The 24,995-nt window shown below is 34.7% G+C and overlaps 1 protein-coding gene across 5 annotated transcripts in view; it reads right to left on the reverse strand.

The window, feature by feature from the left end:
* The window catches only part of DGKB (diacylglycerol kinase beta), a 347,040-nt gene that overhangs the window by 257,901 nt on the left and 64,144 nt on the right, over positions 1–24,995 (reverse strand). For 3 of the 5 annotated variants that reach the window (XM_050709163.1, XM_050709162.1, XM_050709161.1), the window contains 6 exons: positions 16,073–16,226; positions 13,571–13,606; positions 11,849–11,989; positions 7,902–7,951; positions 5,973–6,047; positions 5,298–5,417 (listed from right to left, as the gene is read on the reverse strand). In XM_050709163.1, coding sequence (XP_050565120.1) covers positions 5,298–5,417; positions 5,973–6,047; positions 7,902–7,951; positions 11,849–11,989; positions 13,571–13,606; positions 16,073–16,226 — 576 coding nt within the window. The remainder of the gene's footprint in view (positions 1–5,297; positions 5,418–5,972; positions 6,048–7,901; positions 7,952–11,848; positions 11,990–13,570; positions 13,607–16,072; positions 16,227–24,995) is intronic. The other 2 variants (XM_050709165.1, XM_050709164.1) reach the window with 1 other exon arrangement.

Below are 24,995 nucleotides of genomic sequence, written 5' to 3' on the forward strand. Positions count from 1 at the left end.
GGAAGGACCTGACCTTAAAAAGCAAATCAACCAAGACATAGCCAGCCTTAAAATTAGTAGAAACTTTCATACAGTCACAGAATTTAGCTACACATCCCTAGTCTGGTCTAATGTTAACTTACTACAGCTTCTTAGGTATTTGTAAATAAAAGAAACCAAAGAGAGGTTTCAAGCACAAAAACACAGATTCTGAAACTTAAAATGAATAAATAAATAAAGAGATAAAAATTCAAGTTTTTGTCCTAGCAAGTATCCCCTCATACAACAATAGCCATAGTGCCTGAAATATCAGCATGCTCAATTGTTTCTGTGAGGAGTGTCAGTAACAAGCAACCAAGGATGAAGGATTTTAGGGAGTATGCTAAGTTATTCTTTTGTGGCCTATTGTTATTTTGCTTTCATGTCTTTTAAAAATATGTCCATGACCTGAAGACGTTTTTGTGACTGATCTTTGGGTATTGTTCGATTACTGGGAAGGAAAGAAGTGTCCATTAAACCACAGAGCACCTCATTTTAATATAAAGGCGGTTAAGTTTGTATTTCTTTTCTGGACTGTCAGCAAAGAATTCATGTCAGATTTTGTTTTGTTTGTTTGAGTTTGGAGATAGGGGTTTTTAAGTCTGTTTCAACAGGAAAAAGATTAACCGGATTCAAGACGCATGGCCATTGGGAGGGCTCCTCGCTTCCAAGAAATTGGGGGTGCGGGGGGAGCGAGCAGGGTGCGTGCACATGCTTGAAGGTGGGTGCGGTGGGTGTTGAAAAATTTGAAGAACAGACAAAAAAATTACCTCCCCTGTCTTCATCTGACTGGCATATTATCCTCATCACCCAGAAATGCTTAGGTATTAATACGCACATCAGGAAATGACAGCAAAGAACAGAAAAGGAAGCACAGGAGGGGAAATTCATTTGTTGGAATAAGCTTCATAATTAGCCACACCACCATGTTTCTCTGTCCCTAAATTAGTAGTCACCTGTCATCTGCAGAGACATAAATGCTGCAGTAATTATATTTTAAGTAACAGTAAATTTCACTCTCTTTATGAAATGCCATATATCTTACACCTTACACCCAGATCAGATTAGGGTTACTCCTGTTTTCTCATGGGCTTTTACAAGTCTACAGGCAAAAGGAAAGGCAAAGCTGTAGTAAGGAATGGCACTTGCAAACCTTCTGCAAAGAAGTGGGAGTGAGTACAGCATAAAAGTAGATGGCACTGTTAAAAAAAAAAAAAAAAAGCACTTTGCAGCTCCTGGTATGATGTTTCACCACGCATTAGCGTTTCCCCCTCTGCTGGCAATGATGTGAAATGATATTGGTAAAATAGTTCTCATCACTTAGAATGGATCTAATGCAGAACTGGCAAAAAGAGCATAAGCTACAGGTTCTAGCAAGGCCTTGGTTTTGCCCTCTGTACATATAGAAACAGTATATGGCCCATCTGCACTTCAGCCTTTTAGAAAATCGAGCTGCTAGACTTCAGGTAGGAATTACCAAAATATCACAAAAGAAAGAAAATGAAAACGAAGGGGAAGGGAAGCCAGATCACCCTTATTCCTCTCTGAATGAAAGAAATATAAGTCTACTAAACTGCCTAGGTATTAAACAGTCATTTCAGAGTTCAGCCTGAGAGGGACTCCTCATGATGCAACAGACTCCACACCAAACTTCTTGCAGATGTTTTAAAGTCTCTAGTTTGATTCCAATTTCACATACTCAGATCTCAAAAAGTAAGCCAAAGGTAAAATAATAAATAATACAAGAATTATTTCCCATGCGTGGATTCCCATTCAAGTATTCCGTTCCACATTTAAACAAAAAAAGAGGAAAAAAGATTTCAAAAAATTTAAAAAAAAAAACTAACTTTTTGAATTTTGAGTATAATAGCATAACATTTGCTGCTTGAGGATCCAAAATAAAACTGTAAGACTTAATTTCTTAAGTCCTTCTGACTTAATTGAAGCATTGTCACACTTCTACAGAAATGTCTTTGTCTCATTAAGATTTACCTTGATGCTCAAATTTATAAGTTTTCAAAGTATATTTGCTTCAAGAGAAGAGATGAAATAGTTTGAAAGTTACAACCAGTGACTTAAAAGAAAAGCATAGTAGCCTGGTTTCAGATTATTGATGACAATTTATGAACGTTATGAAGCAATACTGTTCAAATTCCCTCGCAACTTAGGCCAGCTTTTCAGCAACTGTACAGTACCAGCTACAGTGCAACTCTGACATCTAGTGGCCAATGAAGAGGTAATAAAATAGTTTCCACTCCTAAAACTAAGGATTTTTAAACACTTGCAAACTTACAGTTCATAGCTACCTTCTGTACTATCTCTGACAGAGGTGACAGTAATGATCCATCTCAAGAGATGAGACCAAAATATCTGCCATGTCAGTTTCTAACTTTCCAACACAAATCAGGTGCTTTTATCAGGATAGAGTGGAATAATATTGTGCAAGTGTGCTCTCCTAGCAAAGAGCAGAATACAGTTTGTGGCTAATAAAACACCTTATGAATGAATTGTCATTAAATGGCTTTTTGTGACAAAATTATGAAGGACATTTTGAACAAGTCTAGGATAGCCAATGGGGTATCTCTTAAACTTCACTGACAGTTTTTATGTGCTTAGATTAATGCAGAATAAAATAAAAAGGTCAGAATCTTTGCAGGTTTCTATTACGGAGGAGTAGAACAAATGACCTAACAGTCACTACTATGCAACATGAAACTTCTGAAAAGTGTAATTATCAATCAGAAGGAGTAATTAGCAAGGACATGTCACTTAGGAAGAAGTTTAGTAATATTCTTAGAATGGCTTGGGTTGGAAGTGACCTTAAAGATCACCCAGTTCCAAACCCCATGCCACCCACTAGATCAGGTTGCCCTGGGCCTCATCCAGCCTGGCCTTGAACACCTCTAGGAATGGGGAATCCACACCTTCACTGGGCAACCTGTTCTAGTGCCTCATTACATCTGAGTGAAGAATTTTTCCGAACTAAATCTTGCCTCTTTTAATTTAAAACAATTTCCCCTTGTTCTACCCTGTCTGTCAGTGTAACAAAGTCACTTTCCATCTTTTTTATAAGCCCCCTTTAAGTACTGAAAAGCTGCAATCAGATCTCCCCAGAGCCTTCTCTTCTTCAGGCTGAACAACCCCAGCTCTCTCAGCCTGTCTTCATAGGAAAGACCCTCCAGCCCTCTGATCATCTTTGTGGTTCTCCTCTGGACCCATTCTAACAGATCCACATCCTTATTGTGCTGGGGTTCCCAGGCCTGGACACAGCACTCCAATTGAGGACTCACAAGGGCAGAGTAGAGGGGCACAATCCCCTCCCTTGACCTACTAGCCATTCTTCTGTTGATGCAGTCCAGGATGCAGTTGGCCTTCTGGGCTGCAAGCGCACTGCTGGCTCTTGTCAAGGTTTTCATCCACCAGAATCCCCAAGCCCTTCTCTGCAGGGCTGCTCTCAATGAATTATTCTCCAAGCCTGTACTCCCATCTGGGATTGCCCCAACCCAGGTGCAGCACCTTGCACTTTGACTTGTGGAAGCCCATTAGGTTTACATAGGCCCACTTCTCAAGCTTGTCCAGGTCCCTCTGTATGGCTTCCCTTCCTTCTGTTGTATCAACTGCACTGCTCAGCTTGGTGTCATCTGCAAACTTGCTGAGCATGCACTCGATCCCACTGTCTATGTCATTGATAAAGATATTAAACAGTACCGTTCCCAGGTGCTGTTTAAGATACTGCAAAATGTTCCCAAAATAACTACAATACTTGTCAAAAAAGAGAAATATGTTTTGAAAATGACCATCAGTTATCTCCTTTACTGATTTCTTGACAGAGTATGCCTAAAGTGAAAGCTTTTTTTTTTTTTTTTTTGCTTAAAGTAAATCTGTGGAAGTAATGAAATACAATCTAACACAGATTTGTTGTTTGATGATAGGGAACTAATATATATATATTTTAGTATATAGTAATATAGGGAAGTAATACATATATACATATATATTTTCACTCAGCCCTGCATATATAGAATTAGGGAATTAGTACTTACAGTGATCCAAATGTACTGTAAGTTATCCTCAATTCAGGTATGTAAGTGGTAATTTGATTTATAAGAGAGAAAGTTTTGATTATTGATATTTTGCAAGAACTTTAAATCTCCTGCTAAATGCATGTTTGTGTTACATATTTCAGTTTGGAAAGGGTGACCGTTCTTTGTGAGATTAAGATAACATGGAGTGACTACAGCAATCTAGATTTAGTTCACGACATAGCAGTTAGGTGGGGAAAGGTAAATATTATTTATTATTTCACCTCAGCATCTGGAAAAGACTTTTTTTTTTTTCTGAAGTTATATAACAAAAAAGCACTTGAAACAGATGCTAAGATACACGTGCTCAAAATTAGCTCAAATACAGGACAGCAGGTGGCACTGGCAACATTCCAGAGTTAAAACAGCTGTGGTGAACTGATACAACATTGATCATATTATATCTGCCTTATCTTTAATGTGAAGTTGTAAACAAACAGACCCTACACTCTTCTTTCATAATACTCCATCCTTTGGTCTAAGTGTTCTCTTTGATATTGCTACTTAGTATAGTTTATTAAGGTAGTTATAGAGGTGGAAGAACTGTATTCACAGTGATGTTTCATGACAGGACAAAAGCCTGAAGGCAAGAGTTGCTGCAGGAGAAATTCTGTCTGGGCATGAAAGAAAAAAAAAAAAACTGTTTCCCATGAGAACAGCTAAACACTAGGAGAAGCTGCCTACAGTACAGAACTTGTGGAATCCATCTCAATGGAATTATTTAGGATTGGGCTTGAAAGAGTCCTGCCTGGATAAAAAAATCCAAGAACCTGCTTTCAATAGGATGCTGGACCAGATGATCTCCAAAGTTTCTTCCAACCTAGACTGTTTCATGATTCACTATGGTTAAGCTACACACCACAGCACCATGCCAAGTTGCCTAAACACCGCTCCAAGCCAGCTGTAACATACACATGGGTAGTAAAACATTTTTAAAAGACACTACTGTAGCAAGTAATTAATAATATGCTGTCAACAAGACAAACTAAAGAGCTTTTTACAACTTCCAGCTCCAGAGCTGGCTCATTTGGTGTTAATGTAGCTCTGACTTTGAAGACATACTTCTGTTCTTCACACATCATTCAGCCATAGTAAAGGACAAGAAAAAACATTCACTATACAGGTTATAGAGAAACAAACCTGAGGATTACAGCTGACATGCAAGCAGAAACTTGACACTCTTATGTTAATACTCACATTCTCTAATCCAAGAAGGACCAAGAGTGGGATTGTTGTCATTCCTCCTTGGATCCACTCTTCTAGAGAAACAGTGCCATCATGATCATAGTCAATTTCTTCCATCATTTCATGAAGAATCTACACAGTTTCATGAAAAGTCTCATAAGTTCCATATTCTAATATAACCAGCTGCGTAGAGATCTATGGTCTCTCATCCATATGCAACAATGAAAATATTACTTGTATCGTACCTGTACTAAAATGAGTGCCGCCAGGTCAGAAAATGAAATGCAATATTCATATTTATATTTTATTAGCACCTAATATTACTAATTAGCACCTACATTTCCCAAACCAGAGTGCCCCCCTGTGTACTTACTATGTACAATACTAGTAAGAGACAGTTCTTGTCAAGAAATTTTCAGGGGTAAATTACTTGTTACAAATATTAATTACTACGTGTACTGAAGAAAAGCCTTCAAACTTTTCCAAAGAACACTTTACAGAACAGATTTAACCAGAAAAAAAAAGACTTGGAAAAAAGTGTTAATTTACAGTGTCACGGTGGAGCACAAACTATTAATACTTCTACCTTGCTAATATCTAGGAACTCACGTTGGCATGAAGTATCACAAAATAAATAAAAGCTGTCTCTAACACCACCATAAAAAAAATGATAAAATAGATGCTTACTGGACTCAGTTCAGTAATATCCCATTCAAGGTATTCTGCAACATGCATCATTTGAGCAATGATATTTTCCAACTCCTACAGATGAAAGAAAAAAAATTCTATTTAATGCAATATTATAATGGCAAATTTTATGGCAAACAACTCGTAATTCAAACCTATTGCATATGGTGACTATTTTATGAACACCAAAATATACAGAAAAAAATAATTTCTAATCACTAATTGCTAATCAATGCACCGTGTGAAACTTAAAATCAGAGACCCACTGAGCAGAACAAGAAATTAATTTAAATTATTTTAATAGCAAATATATTTCATTTACATAAATGTATTTACCCTTACAAAATAAACTCTAACACATGAGAAGAGAGGTTTGGGGGCTCCTAGTTGGCATGCTTCCTTGGCAGGAATAATCTATAGTCCTTATTTGATGTGATGGAAAGAGAGATGAAAAACATTTGTTCTAAATAAACTGGCCTTAATTTTTTGTCAGTTATTTTCTGAAGTACTCTGATTTTAACTCCATTAATATAAGTAATCAAAACTCATAAGTTTGAGCTGTTAAGATTTAAAATTCAAAGATTTCCCCCTATAGCTGAGAAATTCACCAGGTAGAAGTGCTACATTAATATTATTCTAGACATAAACATACATGTATAATCTCATAATCTGATTGATTTTAACCAGAGATTGTCTATAAGAAATGTCATATTTTGTTCAGCTGTTAAGAAAAAACAAGAAATGTTACACAACCTTGGAACACATCCTCATGTAACTATAAGAATCAACTGTAGGTCAGTCTTCAGGCTAAATTAAATTAAAACTATGTAGACACATGATTCTTTTCACTTTTAATCTCAAAAGGAGTGCAAGGTGATATACAGTATACATACTATTATATTTATGACCTGATTTTCAGAAGTGCTGAACATTGTACACAAGGCAGATAGTCAGACCACCCAAAACTCAGGCTTGGAATTTCTTTCTTTAACCTTAGAGCGTTGTAATTTCCCTTATTCATGTATCACTAGGACCTTTCCATACTCATATATATAATGTGGTTTGTAAACATACTTATCTAGAATGTATATTCTCATATTGTAGTTATTACTCACTAGTTATTAACATTTTGTATTGCCTGATATTTTCTATTGCCTAAAAATATAATACAGTGTTTACATTATACCTCTAGGTATCTTAGCTTCCCTATTCCCTTATCCCTTGTGGAAATCACCTTTTTTTTTTTTTTTTTTTTTTTTTAATCAGTCTCCTCTCTGCTGTCTTACTTTGTGGAGACAGAGATGAAAAATAAATAAAAGCTGCCAATACAACACAATATTTATTTCCATTAGTTGACCTTTATACTCTGAAAGAGAGAAAAAAAAAAAGATAGTTTCATTTTTTAAAACTCTTTCTGATTACTATACCTCTGATTTTCCTTAAAACATTTGGTTGGGCTACTTCTCAATATTTAAACTTTATTATTATTCCTTAGTTCAAAATAACATGGAAGTTCTGGCATCTCTCTACTTATACCCACTGTGTGACACGCACTTTCCCTTTTTAACGAAATCTTTGCAAATGTTACTTTCATATACATCTACCAGAAACATACATATGAAACATACGTACATACCAACCCATATAGTTTTAGGAACCATATTAACATATCCCCTACAGTAATATGACTAAAAATCAGAAAAATATACAGTAGGACTACACAATAACTGTGTCAGCATTTGCAAAATTATACAGAGTAGAAACAGCAGCTTTATGGAAAAACTAACTCAAAAGTTGGTTTCAAAATGGGCAACTTTCTATTCACTATAATTTATAGTGCTTCTATTAATTCAGGATTCATGTAGTCTTCTATAGGTATACCATTATGGCATAGTCTTATAACACATCAAAATAAATAAACAAAATTACCGAATTATCCAGGTATCCATTTCCATCTGTATCATATAACCGAAACATAACTAAAAGGAAATAAAAAGAAAAGAGAAGGAAACTCGATTAGAAAATATAATAACAATATTATTTCATTTAAAAAAAAAAAAAAGGACAAACTGAGTTTCACAGGACAAGCATTAACATTTTCCTTAGTGAACATAGTAACTGTAGATCCACCAAACATTTTGTACTATATGAGGTTCACTCAGTGACTTCCCTGCCACAGTGCCTCCAATAAGACATATTAGCTGGAGAGTACATTTGTACCTTGTCTACATAATCCCTCCAGCTGTTAATCTGATCTGTGAATGTGATTCTGGTTCCTCCCAGAGATGATCTGTATTTCTGGGGAGTACCACCAAAAGGCCCTTCTCTCTCATGTCACCAAACACAAGAAAACACACAATTGATCGAACAAATGTTGATAAACATGCTTAAGTTACAATGCTATTCCATTCTCTTGGTTGCAGTCATCACTACTGAATATTGCTTTAGAAATGCTTTTTGACATATGCTAAATGAAATAGAATATTATTTGAAGCATCTATTCAGTCAAATCCAACAATAAACACTCCTCACAGACTGTCAATATGAATCCTACCTGCTCTATCAACTTGAAAACATCTTTCCAATATGCAGGAGAGCTATCCAGACAAGAATAGCTGCATTTTTGTGACATCCAGAAAGAATATATACCTTCAAGTTTCTATCATTACTTGATTCCAGCCACAAGAGTGGGTATATCCACTAATATCAAAACATTTCAAAGCAGTTTATTCAGTTGATCATATACAGCATCAAATTGTAAAGCAAAGAAATTTGAACCTTTGGTAGAAATATTTTTAAAAGCCTTAAGATGAAGGCCAGAAGCCTAGGCATACCTCACTCTGTCCCTACTGTCTGGGACACACTTTGTCAGAGCTCTGAATTCCCCATTCCCTTCAAAAGTCCTTCAAAAGTGCTCATTTCTTTTTCCCCCTAGAAGATCTATTTTCTAAGAAGCAAGAAGAGAGCTGAAACCACCTTAAACGGGTGGTTTCAGGACACTTTAATGCCTCAACTCATAGCAAAACCCAAGCAATCTACTTTACCAACCATCTTATTAGATGTCTCAGAAAACATAACATCTGGCCTGTTCAACTGTGACCAATACCACCACAACGGATCCACTCACAGAATCACAGAATGGTTGAGGTTGGCAGGGACCTCTGAAGATCATCTGGTCCAAACCCCCTGCTGAGCAGGATCACCTAGAGCACATTGTGCAGGATGGCATCCAGGCGAGTTTTGAATATCTCCAGAGAAGGAGACACCACAACCTCTCTGGGCAGCCTGTGCCAGTGCTCTGTCACCCTCACAGTAAAGAAGTGCCCCCTCATATTCAGCCGGAACTTCCTGTGCTTCAGTTTGTGCCCGTTGCCTCTCGTCCTGTCGCTGGGCACAACTGAAAAGAGACTGGCTCCATCCTCTTGACACTCTCCCCTCAGATATCTACACACACTGATGAGGTCTCCCCTCAGTCTTCTCTTTTCCAGGTTAAACAGGCCCAGTTCTCTCAGCCTGTCCTCATATGACAGGTGTTCCAGTCCTCTCATCATCTTTGTAGCCCTCCTCTGAACTCGCTCCAGTAGCTCCATGCCCCTCTTGTACTGGGGGGCCCAGAACTGGACACAATACACCAGGTGTGGCCTCACCAGGGCTGAGTAGAGGGGCAGAATCACCTCCCTTGACCTGCTGGCAACACTCTTCCAAATCTTTCTATGAATCAAGTTTGAAGGTTGAGCCATAGATCATGGAGGTCCTTAACAATATAGATGCACCTTGATCTATTTGCAATATGACCTTAAAAAAAGAACTTGAATTCTTCCAATATTTCTCTGTTATGGAGGTTTGGGATATATTTAAGCTATACATAGTTTAAGAACAGATATGTTGAGTGTGTAAAACAGGTGAGATTCATAGTACTGAAAACCTCTAGGAATACACTGCAAATATCTGCTGAAATACTGGTAAATCTATGAAAATCTATAGATGATATACATTCAAAGTCTAAACACCATTTTCTTTTTAAACACCGTTTTCTTTTGGTGCATTTTATTTTAAAAAGTCATCTAGTTTGTATCAGATTTTATTTGAAAGCACCACTTCTATGTTCTGCTTGCCCTGCATCCAGTTTCCAAACACTCAGCTAAGACTCAGAGGCTTTCCATTTTTTGTCAACAGAAAAATTTGTGATTTTAGATTAGCATTAATCTTAATGTTAGCATACTGATTTATATTTTACCTTGCAGCCATGGGGCCTAGTACTATAAAATTATTTAAGATAAAGTGTTAAATTATACCATTAATTTATACGGAACATTCAGCAAAAAAATCAATAGGGAATTCTGCATACTAATGCACTATAATCCAAAATTTATGCACTAAGAAGTTAAAACACATGGTATGTTTCAACTCTGGATGACAAAGTAGAAAATCAACTTATGTAATAACCATATTCTTAATAGCATGTAGTAAACCCATACAATCTTGAATATATTTAATCTGTAAATACAATACATTTATTAAACCAGACTCTAGCTCCTAAATCATGCAGACCATTCACAGTCTTCTGCCTGTGCAGTTCCTGCTGGGGGAAATCCATGGAACACCCCCTGCCCTAGACTCTCAGTTCTCTCTCTCTCTTCTCATTGTACCAGTTCCTGGCACCAGGGGAGGCTCTGCTCTCCATTTCATGTTATACTGCGTGCACAGAGCTCTTTAGAGCTCTGATAGAGCTTGCATAGCTTGCTACCATGAAACAGTTACTACTGTCAATTGAATTCAGCCCTAGAATCTTGTAATTTGTTTGTGTTTTAAATGCACATTGACACATATATTCAAACATTCTAGCGGTATGATACCAAACTTCTATTATCAAGTTCAGGACTGACTCCTTGCAATTTTTGGTGAGTCAAAGGTGTCAGTGATCTCACAGTACTAAGTTGTCATTGTGAGCTAACTACAGGTAACAGAACATCATGATACTTCAAAAACGTGGTTATATAACCCTGTAATGAATTTCTCATTCCAGCAGACAGAGCCTACTGTTTGCATTTTCTATCACACTTAATAGTTTGTTTCTCTACAGTATCAGAGCCCGATCCCACAGTTTTAACAGACAGACCAGTCTTGTATATCAAAGTATATTTGGTCTCAGGAAGGACTAATGTGATTGGATTGATTAATTATTTACCTATCCAGAAGACTGACTTCTAAAATTCTATAATGCAGAAACACATGGTTGTTTTTTGTTCTTTTCTCTGATTTGCAGATCAAACTCTCATTTTCTGAACAGGTGGTTTTGAACAGGTGGAAGTGTTTTGCATTAATGAATCGGGTCCCTAGTTAAGAAATCAAGTTATTTCTAACTTTCAGAATCAAACATTCATTCCCAACAGTGGTGCAGACTTAGATCATATTTTACTTTCTTATATGTATTCACTAATTATGGATCCCATGGCACACATAAGCAACTATTCTTTGTCTGAATGAGCTCATTTTCTACACATTATTCATGACTTCTATAGCCCTCTAAGCATCCTTAGTGTATTTCACTTGCTTTTGACAGCTCTGATGCTAGAGTCAACAGACAATAGCATAGAAAGAAATATTTGAAAGGATTATTTTAACTGTGGATTGTTTTATCTTCATGGGTGCTAGATAGAATTTGGTTAGAATCTCAAATTAATACTTTTAGAAAGAACAGAAGATCATTTCTGCAATAATGGTCCCCTAGAACTGTATTTTTATAAGGAAGCTATTCAAAACTAAGTCTTAAACTCAGAAAATTTAAAATCAGAATTTTGATCACTTTTCTCTTTACCAGAAAATAAATAAATATATAAAAGAGAAAACGAGAGAGAGAGAGAGAGAGAACATACATTCTAGCTTGTCTTCAGGTCTTCCTCTTTCTAGCAGTGACAAATAACAAACAATATCCTTCAGCTGGATCACATCTGGTAAACTTAAGTTGGCAGGAGTAGGAGGCCGGGATGTAGAGGTACCTTTGTTAAGTCTCAGACCTGGAAATTAAATACAGACTGTTACTTTTCATATATGATATAAACAGAGTACAAAGCAGAACTCGTATGTACATGCAACCTTATTTTATTTGAACCTCAGATGATTTCTTAATTTAAATCAAAATGTGAAGTTTAAACAATTCACATTCATAGTTCATCCAGCAAAGGCAGAATAAAAATGAAAGTGAGGTTTATTTTTTAAAATACTACACAAAGCTAACTATTATAAAAATAAATCAAGTACGGGAATGGCATCACTGTTTTTACATTTGTGTTAATCTGATGTCATTTGACTACAAAATAATTTCGATGAATATTTTTATTCTACTGTGTTATATGTTATTTTATGTATTAAAACAATCCCTGCCCAACTCTGCATCCAGTTCCTTGCATTTGTTGAATTTTCATCTAATTTCCAGATTGTCACCAGATACACCAGTTGAAGATGTTTTAGAGACAAATGTGTAATCTTCCCCACAAAAAGAGTCATTTGTGTGCCAGAGCAACTTAAATTTACAACGTAGAAGACTTGATCACAGACTATTATGAAAACAAACACAGAATTTAAATAATAGTCATAATAATCATTCAAATTTGATCAAGAACAGTTCCAGTTTACCACTTGGAATACAAGTTTCAACATTGTCAATATTTTTGTTTAAAGAGAGCATTAACATGATTAACATGATTGGTCCTGAGGATATTACTAGAATCTGCAGAACTAATAATATATACAGAAAAATAGAGGAAAAGCAGGACTACATAAAGAAAGAAAAAATGACATTTTCTTTACAAGTCTGTTACATTTTCCACAGACCTCAGTGATGCCTAAGACAAATCTTTACAAAGGGATCAACTGTTCCTTAAATATTTTTCATCATTAATTCAGAACAGTGTTATGTATATAACCTGTACATAGCCTGCATACATAATTTCTCTCAAGCCACATTTGTCTTGGACAAATTAATTGCTGTAGATGATGGAAATTGAATTAATTTTCTTTTTTTCTATTTTCATCTGGAAAAAGTTTACAATCTAGACATTTTGAAAGGACTACTGAGGTATGTATGCTAAGATATTTTTCATTAAATACATAGAAATATATTTCATTAAATAAGAGCAAATTGGCATGTAGAAAAAATATCTTCAAGTTCACGTCCATGGCTGCAGGCAGATAACAAAGACTGAAAGTAAATATTTAAATAAATAAACAGATTTAATATGGCAACATTCTACTAGAGGAGCTTGTATGTTAGTAAGTGCACTTAAAATGAAGACAGTATAAAACATTAATCAATTAAGATGCTAGCTTTAATGACACAGTTTACACAGATAGTTCATGTTCTAGTCTTATTTGAATCCTATGCACAGAATAAAAGTTATTATAAAGCTAGGACCCACTCATCTTGAAAAAAAAAAAAAGTCTTGCATTTCAATGAAATCCAAATGAAAATGGCATACAAATTTTAAGGCAACTTTTAGCTTATCATCAGCTGCAAGGTACGTGTCAAAGTATTACTTCATAATCAGAGGTGGGAGAGAGGGGTGGAAGCAATACTGATTTACAGTGCTGCTGCCTACCTGGCATCTGTTTCCATCGTTCTTCAGACACCTTAACTGAAAATACAATGTATAAACAGACATGAGTAGACTGAGAGACACTAAATAAAAAAAATGTTCACATACCAGATAGATTTATGAACCCTGCTACTTCCTTGTGATCTTCTCTAGCTCTTGTATACCTTCCAATTTTCCAGGAAAATGTCAAATGTTTCTGACAAATTTATTTCCCAGTATAGTCAGTTTTTTCACCACTGGTAACATTTCAAGATTACTAGATACCCTAAAATTAGGGTTTCTATATTTTTTTATTTGCAATTGATAATGTACAGACGTTTATTTTATTTCCTTTTAAATGCTACAAATTATAAAGATGTAGCATCTAGTTTAAAACTCAGGCAATTGAACTGCAATATGAACACCATGTTTTCATGCACAAATAATAATAATTCTTGCATGAGATGAACTGAACTGTCTCTCCAAACATGCTTTGCATATAACAATTTATCAAACAGTCCTTCAGGTATTACACTAAATGCATATGTAAGACTACTAAACTGAAGATGAACTACAAAATAGAAAGAGTGAAGAAGAAAAAGGTTAGGAGTTACTACAGTAAGAAACTTAGCATACAGTTTTAACAATAACAACAGAATTCACTTTGTTGTTTTTGTTTTTTAAGCCACACATTAAAATCAAAATGTATCAGAGAGAATGATAACAAAAGCAAAGAAAACTGAGCATGGCTTCTACCAGGCAGAATGTAGCAATAAATCTGACAATGACCTACAAACAGCTGTTATCATTTCTATATATAAAGTGTTAAAGCCACAAAAACACAAAACCAGCATAATAAAAGACAACTTTTTGCAATAACAGTGCTCAAGACAACATGTGTAAAAACACAGCATAATAAATATGCACCAGTAAATGTCAGCTGCTATTGGAGTTACCAGGAAAAGTGTTAAATTGGCAGCTGGTACAGTGTGTTTATAGCTGATGATTCTCATTGATGAGAACAATGAAAACTTCAATGAAAGATTAAAAATAATGAGTGGAAATTGTGTGGCTGAGACATTATAGGCAGCAGAATCTGTGTAGCAGAAAAAATGCAATGCTGATAATGTCAGACACATGAAATAGCTCCTGCAGTACAATAACAAATACATTTAGAAATGTCCTTAGAGATTCTGTGACAAAGTATCTTAACGGTCAAAGGACTGAATCATTGGTGTAAGCGACTTGCCCAAACCTATGTTATTATTAGAGTTGTAATTAGCAAGAGAAGATTTTGAATCCTCCAAATAACTGATTACGCAATAGCCTACCAAGACTACTACTCTGCATGTGGAACCAGTCCAGATAACAAAATAATAAAAGCACAGAAAGTTGAAAATATACGGTCTTCACAGCAGGTATTTTTGTAAGGAGACACATCCACAGCAGTTCTGACTAGAAAGTATAAAGATACCTCAGGTATTCAATTCAAATGAAAAGAAGAACCATACATACGCTCAATGTGGTAAGCAAGTTTTGCTAGCAGAAAAAAATAAAAATAAATATAAATATAAAATAAAAATAAAAATAAAAATAAAAATAAAAATAAAAATAATGCACATAATGTAATACAATAAAGTGATAAACAAGGCCAGATTCAACTGGCAATACCTGAAAGCCTATAATTAATATTGTACGCTGAGGCAACAATGGAAATCTAGAGCTTGATACCTGCAGCACGTAACAATTTAGGTAGTAGCACTTGTACCAAATTCACAACTTCTGGGTGAACTGAAATTTGAAGACATCTAATCTTCATACGAAGAATTCAGGCAACTAAAAACCTATGAAACCAGTTTTTAAAATGTTCTAAATGCTTGATTAGCCCAGCTATTCAGAAGATGAAATTTAGTTTTAAGTTAGCCTAGTTTCTGCTTTTAGCTACTGGGTTTTGATAGAGTTCCCAAATTCGTAGAGTGTTAAATCAAAGACTTCAATATCCAATATTGAATAATAACCTTCAATAACCATGTTATTTAGTGTGAAAATGTCAGTCTTACATTGGGTAAAACAAATACTGCTAACAGTTATAGGACATTTAAAATACTATTAGCTGGTAAGTATGTAAGATTACTAACAGCAGCAAAAAACAGTTAAGAGAAGCAGCAGTAACTGGGTAGAGCAACTGTGGAGCACCAGCAGAAGCATCCTGCATGAGGCTGTGAAGGTTTCTAAGTGTACAGCAAAGTAGTCAGCAATACTGTGTAACCATAGTAATCTGCTTAGCATTAATGTGACAGACTGTCCACTTGGTGTCTCAGCTGCATCATCAATGCGAATTAAAAAGATTAAACCATTTAATCTCCATTTCTCTTCACAATATTCCTTATTTATGACTTAGTTTCTGCAATTTCATAAATATCAGAACAAAGAAGTACAAATAGTTTAGAATTCTACATATTTATGACTATTAGAAGGTGAAGAGCAGCAGCACAGAACTTGCAATTCTTACATTTTATTACTTACCTCCAGAAAGGAGCTGGGGTTTGTTTTTTATTAAGGGGCTGCAGTGAGAGATTTTGTTGCTAAATGATGTAAAAAGATGCTCAATGAAATCATCAGGTAGCTCTGCCTCCAGAAAAGTCTTCATGAACAGTTTGAATCCCTCTAAATCAATTGTCTAGAGGAGGAAAAAATGTAATTTGAATTGATCATTTTTTCAACAACTTTCATATTAACACATCATATAATACTCTGTTAGTAAAAACTTCAGACTATCCTTGAAAATACTGATTCCTGAAGGTATAGCCTGGCATACTTATTCATGAAAGTGACTAATTTTTGAATTATTACTTTGAAAACTCACAGTATTGTTTCAATAGCCCAGAGTACAGTGTAAAATAATCCAGATTAAACTCAGAGCACTTCTATAAGGACCCCAAAACTAAGTTCCATGCTGACCTGTTTCTTAATCGCAACATGGCTTAACAGCACACACAAAACTGCAAACAAAGGCACGTAGGGAGCTATGGGGATGTATCTGCTAAGACTTATCTTTTTACCGTAATTAGACAGACAATAAGCAGGGGATTTTTAGATGCCAAATTCAGGCAATTGAAGGCTACCTGTCTTTTCTCAGCGGCAACTACACTTTCTGCTATTTGTCAAAGAGGAACTGATAATCTAAATAGGTTCTAACATTCAAATGAGAGTGCTTAGACTGTACAACTTTGGGGTGGGGGGAGGGGGTTGTCAGTTTGAAGCATTTGTAATTTAGTTTAATTTATTTTTACTTTTGGCATCAAGGTAGGAGCTGATTAATGAACCTTCATTGATGATTTCTCTCTGGTAAGACAGTGTTCCCTGTTTTAAATATTAAAATGAATTTTAGATTCATTATGATCCCATTTTACCCTGGTAATATAGAACCACTAAAAATAAAGATGTGAAATGTGTCAAGAGATCTTAAGACAATTTCACTTTTATCTCTGAAATAACTGACACAACTGCACACTTATCAATGATGCTATTCAGTTACATATGTGATTTTAATACAACAGCTTATCACTCGTTAATCTGTAAACTATATAGTGTTGCTGTCTTTCTAGCTCGAGCAGGACAGTAACTTGTCTAATAGTTAACAGAGAAAACCACATTACACCACAACATCAACTTGGAGGAAACTCCCCATGCCTGGGGAAGACTCTACAGTCATCCCTGAGAAAAATAATTCAACTCCTTTAGTTCAGCCCAGTGAATGCAGCATTAGGAGGGAAAAGACTAGCAAGACTTGAAGTCATACAAGGGAAAAGAAAAGGGAAACTAAATCCTCAGTGCCTTAAGTGACTTCAGAATCTGAGTCACAGTATAAATTATATTAAAGTCATTGTAAAAATTATTTCAACACTTTGGAGCAGTGATTTTTTTCTCTCTCCCCATCCCCACCCACCTTTTTTTTCTTTTTCTTTTTTTTTTTTATGAGATGCAAAAATTTTATGTCCACATTAAATAAGGTATTCTCATTAAGGTCAATACCTAACTGCCCCTGGCTAATGTTTTAAACATATATCACTCCCCTAACTAGGGTCTAACAACACAGATTGAAAAATTTGACTGATCTTGTGCAAGTCATTATTATTAGGAATGCAAATTTGGTGAGCATCTATGCTGAGTTAAGACAGAACACCTGTGACAAAGAGAGTGAGTGACACCAATAGAACTCCTACAGATTGAACACAAAAATAGCAGGGACTGAAAAAAATTACCTCCACAAGGCTTAAGCTGGGTATAAAATGGAAATAATCAACTTTGATATACAGTAACTACCTTTCTCTCATCATCATAGAGTTTCAGTCATTGTCTTCTTAATCGGCAAATCATACACTCTTTCCGTCATGCTATAAACTTTTCTCTTTTATTCTCAATAAAAAAATAACCAATATTCTCTTCGGAGTATATAATCAATGAAACCACAATAGCAAAAGGATTTGTATTGGCATCCAAGTAAACTGGTCATGAGTTTACACCACATAAATGTATTTTTTAATCTGCAAGCATAACAAATACATTAATCACTAAATCAACTGACTTTAACAACCTGAGATTGTTTTTTTTATGTTTTTCATCAATGATGTGTTTGTTAGCTATTTCATTACATTTCATATAAAGAGGAATAACCAAGTGAAAAAGAGAAACAAAACCAAATTACAATCCAATTTAAGTTAAGGTTTATGTATGGATATATAAAATATCTAAGTTACATAAGGCTTTTTAATTATTATTATTTTCCTTGTGTATATGTCTGCTAAAAAATATTCCTTGAGTTTATAGCTGTCTTAGATTTTTGAACTGCTGCCTCAGTAATACTGGTTCACCGAGCTGATAGCAATAACTAAATCCATAACTCCACATTTTTCTATTTATATGCTCAGAACTGTGTTTGGTTAGAGATTTGGGTTAAAAAAAGAAAAAAAAAAAAAAGTTAAAATTACGTTTCTTTCTTCCTGAAGACTTTCTCAAAGATGTTCAAAGTTCTCATTATTTTCTAAAGATGGTCAGATCATCATTTATCCCAGCACCCTCCAAAGCAAGCATTCCTAACATAATTTCTGGCCATGAAAGACAACAGATACCATGACTTGGCTGCCATGCCCACTTAATATATTTGACACCCTGACTGCCACTGATTAGAGTGCCTAGCAAAGGAGGAAATAACGTGTTTGTTCTTTAGCACTCTTTTACACTTAGATTTCTTCAGCTGGAAGTGCTTTATCCTTTGCTCTCACATGCTCTGTGAACGGTGAACCCCCAATGAAGTAGAAACATTCATACAACAAATCAGTGTTCAGATACTGAAAAGTTTTCAAACGAAGCTGAAAGTTGTCTAGGAGCTAGTAAATGACTTGAATACACATGAGAAATGCTTTTAATTGTCCAAAATGGAGATAGAAATACACATGCTGTATCAAATAAATACTCTGCAACAGTCCTGCATGAAGAAAGACTATGAACAGATCCATGTGATTAGGTTCTTGTTAAAAAACACAAAATCCTTGATTCTAATACTCCATAGCTGAGTAACATTTTCAAGAGGATCTAATATGCTTAGTGCAGATTATCCTAATAGGAACTGAGCTCTAATGGACTGCAGTGATTTTTGAAGATTTGTTTTTCTATCTACAGTAAAGAGCAGAACTGTGCTAGACTGTAGCAGATCTAGCAGTAGTTTCGATTATTCATCTAGTTCACAAATGAGAAAGGGGACATTTTCCAAGGAAGGCTCACTTTAAATTATTTTCATTGCTTTCTCTATTATCTCTCTCTCATTGTAATAAACATAACACTTTATACAGCAGCAGAAAAATTGAAAAATTCCTTAAAAGAAATCCCATGAGGACCACTGTAGAAGACTCATGTTACAGGTGTTAGAGCACCATGGTACCATTTTTAGTATTGAGTGTGGTTCATTTAGAATAGAACACTTAACGATGGGAAATGTTTGCTGAATCTCAGCCTAATTTTCACAAAAGAGAGAAACAACACACAATATTATGAACATTTTTCTATTCTGCAATCATATGGCAGTTTTCTTTTTTCCTCTTAGACTTTTAATGGTTCAAAACATGAAGATGCTTCAGTAAGCAAATAGCCTTTCTCTAATTACTAACATAACCTCTATCCACCCTCCCCCACTAACTCAGACACTTTTCAAAGGAACCACAAAACGCTTTGGGAACCAACAAGTAAAAAAAAAAAAAAAAAGGGCAAGATGACATTAATTTTCCACACTGACATGCATCATGCTCACTCAGCTATGCAAACATCTTCCTTTTAAATCTCAACATCATACCAGAATTTCTCAGATGAAAAGTTCAATATATTTTAAGATAACTTGAAAATAATTTATTGCAGTTAATGAATTCATAAGCATTAAATGAGCAGTTCCTACCAATACTATCACAACAATATATAAGCTATAATTGTGGATGTTGTTTTCTTAAGTATGCATGCTAATTGCTTAATTCTCAACAGTTGCTTGGCTTCCAGAATCTCCAGCTGAATTTAAATGAACCTGTGAAAGAAGGATTTTGCATTTTGAAAAGCATTTTCCATGATGTTTCCCAAATGAGAGGATAAGAGTGTGCTAGGATATACCAAACTGACTATGATTAACCTGACACATGAATTAATTCATACCATTTCATAGGAGACTATCAGGGGTTTGGGAGATTATGGTCACAAATTTAGGGATATCAAGAAAATTTTCAATGTAACATGGTTTAATTGAGGACATATATAAGGACATGGTCAAAGCAGGCAATAATTAGAGGAACGTGAAAGAACTTTCTAATCATTTTGGTCTACATCTTCTGAGAAAAAAAAAAAAAGTGCTGTTTTAGTTTTGATCCAAATAAAAAAAGGGTGCCAACTACATTGTCAATAGGTCACAGAAAAGTAGATGTTTTTATATTATTTATATATAACTGGAATCCTATTCTATATCTTAAATAACTCATTTGAGAAATATACTGGAACTCTATTTCTTATATCTTAAAATTATATATATATAAAAAAAGAACAATAAAAAAAACACTTCACAAAATAAAGCTTTATAGATCTTTATAATCTTCTAAAAAACTACAGTGTCTTACAATGTTTGGGTAATGAAACTTCATTTAGTTCTGAAACTTTTTGATATAAGTCCAGAAAATTATACATTCAAAAGCACTATCAAGGTTCAACTAACCTAAACACTAATTTCCACATAAAAATATTATTACTATATAATATTCTAATAATATCAGAAATCCTTAATTATTAAAATATCAATGCTTATTAAATATTAACTTTAATATTAGTGATATTAAAATAATATTACTATACTTAGAAGCAACTTTTATGTGCATCATTTCCCAGTTATACATTTTATCCAGTGTTTCCAGTTGCCTAAAATTCAAAAACAAGGTATATATCTAACCTAAAGAAAAGAAAAGGAGTAAGGACGGAAGGCAGAAGTAAAACTGTACACTTTACATTTACATTTGTAAACCTTTATAGCAAATAAATGTGTCAAAGATTAATCACTTTTAGCTTTTCTGGAAGCAAACATTAAACTGGACTCACTATGACTATGAGTGCAGAGGAAAATTAAAAATATGCATCTTGTTTATGTGACAAATTTTCAAATATAATCCATAACATTTAATTAACCATCCACAAAATTTCAAAATCGATTTGAGCTTCAAATTGAAGAGAATTTGATCCATAGGTATTGTTTTTCTGTAAGCTTCCCCCACAAATGGATTTGTACTATACACTGAAAAAAGAAGAAGCAAAGCAAAATTTATAATGAGTTCTAAATGATTGACTGACTGCCGAAAGAAATTATCTGGATTCGCCTCACTGCATCTGACTATGTATCATGACAAATTTACACAGAAAGGCATCCAAAGGTGCCTTTCACACCTTTATTAACTGTGCCCATTCATTAACATACTGTGATGAGGTATGACTTTTACTTCACAGCACTGTGCATACTCATTCATTTTTGTAACTATAAAACCAAGCAGCTAATTACAGTCTAATGAGAACAAGATGGGTCAGTTCAGAAAAGGAAGTAAAATGCCTAAAGTTGGATTTTGGTATTATATTGATGTCCTTATTCATATTAAGATCTTGAAGGCCTAACTCAAGTGCTATTAATCCATAAAGCACTAATACTTGATAAACCCTTTAGGTTTTTACCTAGAAGTTCCACAAACCTGTTTCCGAATGTGAACAAAAATGTTTCAATCTTCACTGGATTGAAAAAACTCACACTTTACCTCACGTTGAAGACAAATAAATTAATCTGTGTTGTCGGGTCTTGCTATACATGTTCACAAAAAAATCTAAGAAAAGGGATGGTGCACCAAGTGCAGTGAAGATCACTATTTCATCTTGAAAGGACAGGAAAAGTGACAATATTCCAACCTTTGAGGGAAAAAAATTCTGGTAGATACCCCTAAAGAGTGGGATACCATGGCTGAATTCCTTTCGTTGCCTGGGGAAGTTCAAACTCCTATCTCTTTCACTAGAGAGTACCAAACTTTAATAAAAAAAAAGGTATGTCTATTCCAACAAATCATTAAATATTTACTTGTGAAATTGTTAGAGAAAAAATTACTGAAAGAGTTCTTTGAATGAGAAGGTAATCTGAACATGTTTAAGAAATCAGGCTGGTCAGAGAGATGTATGAAAAAAGATACCAAAATTTTTCAGATATTCCAGACACACAGAAGAATCTAAGGTACTCGGGTAGATTTTATACAGAATGGCTTTTCTTTTTCTAGAAAATGACTTTTTTTTGTTGTTGTTGTTATATGAGAGTCGGGTGATAACTTCACTCAGAGTGGAGGTATTCCATTTTGGATCTAAGCGTATGAATAAAAGAAACAGAACTGTTTTGTGTATTATTATATATATAATAAAATATTCATTATATAAACATACATATTGTGTTATTTATGAAACGAAGCAGTGAGCAATATTTGCAGATTGCTCGGAAAGGTCATTCTGAACCTTTGGGATAGGGCTTCTCAGATGCAGCATACGTTTTACAACTAAATTTTTGTCAAATCTGTGTCAGTCCAAAACACTTATTAGTTTTGTTTTGTTTTTCTTTGTCTTGTTTATGTTAATGTATGAACAGATTACATACAAAAAGTTCTATCAGTGCAAATAACTATTACTTTCTTATGCTTAAGGAAAACAGTTTTTATAGAGGTGATAAAAATAGACTAATTGTCCAGACAACATGAGAATATTGCTGTTACAATATCTGACTAAGCAAATATGGATAGATTTGCCCAGATCTTTGGTTTAAACTGAGTGTTTTTTTAAGAACCCAAACTCAATCAATGTGTTGGGGTGGAAATTTCTCTGAAGTTTATGGCATCTTTCATTTTACAAGTAAGCTACAAACACAAACAATTAGGATTTGCTCTGCCAACTCACACTACTTTGAAGAAAATTCCTTCCCTCAAATAGCCCTTTAAGAACCAGGATAAAACAGAAACAAGAATTTTCCTCATAACAATGTTCTTGGAATAAGACAATATAAGACAGTTACTTAAGGAACACAGTTATAACATTGCATAGATACTGGAAAATATAATACAAAATTAAAACAACATATGCATGTACATATGCATGTACAAAGCAGCAGCTACAAAAGGTAATACCGTACAGTGACTATTTTGTCTAATCTGGAGAGAGCGATGACGCCATTTGTGGACAAACCACAGTATGTGGGGAGGTTACCTCTAAGCCAGGCAGGCACAAGGGGAGTGTTGTGGAAACAGTGGTGACTACCAATCCTTCTACCAACTTGTTAGCACCTCTGTTTCCACCGTCATTTTCAATGCTCCTTATTTTCCTTCGTTCTGGCAGCAGCCAAGGAGGCACAACTGGATAAGTGAGTGTGGGGCTGGGGTAAGGGTGGAAATGAGCTACAAACTCCAGATTTGGACTCAAGAGATGTCAACCACATTTAAACACAACCTGCTTACAGCAGCTGCCAGACACTACTGAGGAAGATGATAATGAAGCAGATAAGAGGAGGGTTTTTTTTGAGTTATATGGAATAATCTGAATTCAGTGGAAAAACTGAGGTAAGCTCTGAAGGAAAGTCCCTACATAATCAGAATCTTACTGAGGAAACGTGCCTCTGGGAAGTATTCTATTTCCCTCTTATCCAGCTGCTAAAAGCTCCTGGAAAACTCCCTAATGGCTTTGAACAAATGTTCTGAGCTGTTCTCCTATCCTTCCAACATAGTATTTTTAAAAAGCCAACTCTGGAGAAAATTCTTTACCCTGGCCTTTTATTCTCCTTCCCTACCTCTGGATTGTCATCATTAATGTGTCCTGTTTCAACATACCACAGGAAATCCTATGACAGAATAGAAAGAACATATTAAAAAAAAAAAAATCATTTAACTAGAAATAAAATGTTACTAAGGAGTCTTGACTGCAGAGAGTTGAAAGTTACTCAGAGATTAAAGTATTGGCAACTAGTAAGAAAAATAAATTACACTTCTCAGGAAAAAATGCAATTTTCAAGAGGATTTATAGTATGAGACTTATCAATTTGACTAAATGATAGTTCTGCAAAGAAACAAATATAAAATATTACAATTAATTTTGGATTTTTATAGGTATTAAAAAATCCTTCTTTATTTTCAGTTAAAATAATGTGCAATTTTAATATTCTGTTATCACACAGAATACTTCAAAACTGACCATAAAAACTGACCATTATTATCTATAGTGCTATCATGACTATACAAAAATTTCTTTGCAGATACACCATGTTTTTCACAGATATGTGACATGTAGTTTTTTACCTCATTAATACCCTTAAAGCATGCATATATAATACTTCACTTCCTACTCTACATCCATGGCATAAAGCAGAGCTCTTACTTCACACTCTTCAATTTCAGTTTCCCAGTATACATGGGACTCCAAGGAAAAAGAAACTGAGGACAGTCTAAGCTTAATAGGCTTAGGCAGGAAATGCCTGCTGTGAGTATTTGGCTTCATCCTTTCTCCTACTGAAGTTAAGGTGTGCAATTCTGTGATTTGTTTTTCTGTATTACCGACAGTACATAGAAATGTAAGATAAAGAGAGATGCAAGTGTCCATTTTGTGAAGGTTTATGCATTTACATGTATGTTCTGTGCCAATATACACAAAACTCTCCATGCTATAGACATCATATCTCACTATATACTAATACTCAGAATACACAAAACATGGTTTCTCAGTGAAAAATAGGATATACATACACAAGTAAAGCAAATTTTGCATCTTTTATAAAGAATACAATTCAGATATTTTAAATATGGTATGGAATAGTTGAACTCCTACTATATTAAACATTTGAAGAGAACAAATTTAATCAGAAAAA

Source organism: Cygnus atratus, chromosome 2, assembly GCF_013377495.2.
Source record: "Cygnus atratus isolate AKBS03 ecotype Queensland, Australia chromosome 2, CAtr_DNAZoo_HiC_assembly, whole genome shotgun sequence".
In the NCBI taxonomy this organism is placed as follows: domain Eukaryota; kingdom Metazoa; phylum Chordata; class Aves; order Anseriformes; family Anatidae; genus Cygnus; species Cygnus atratus.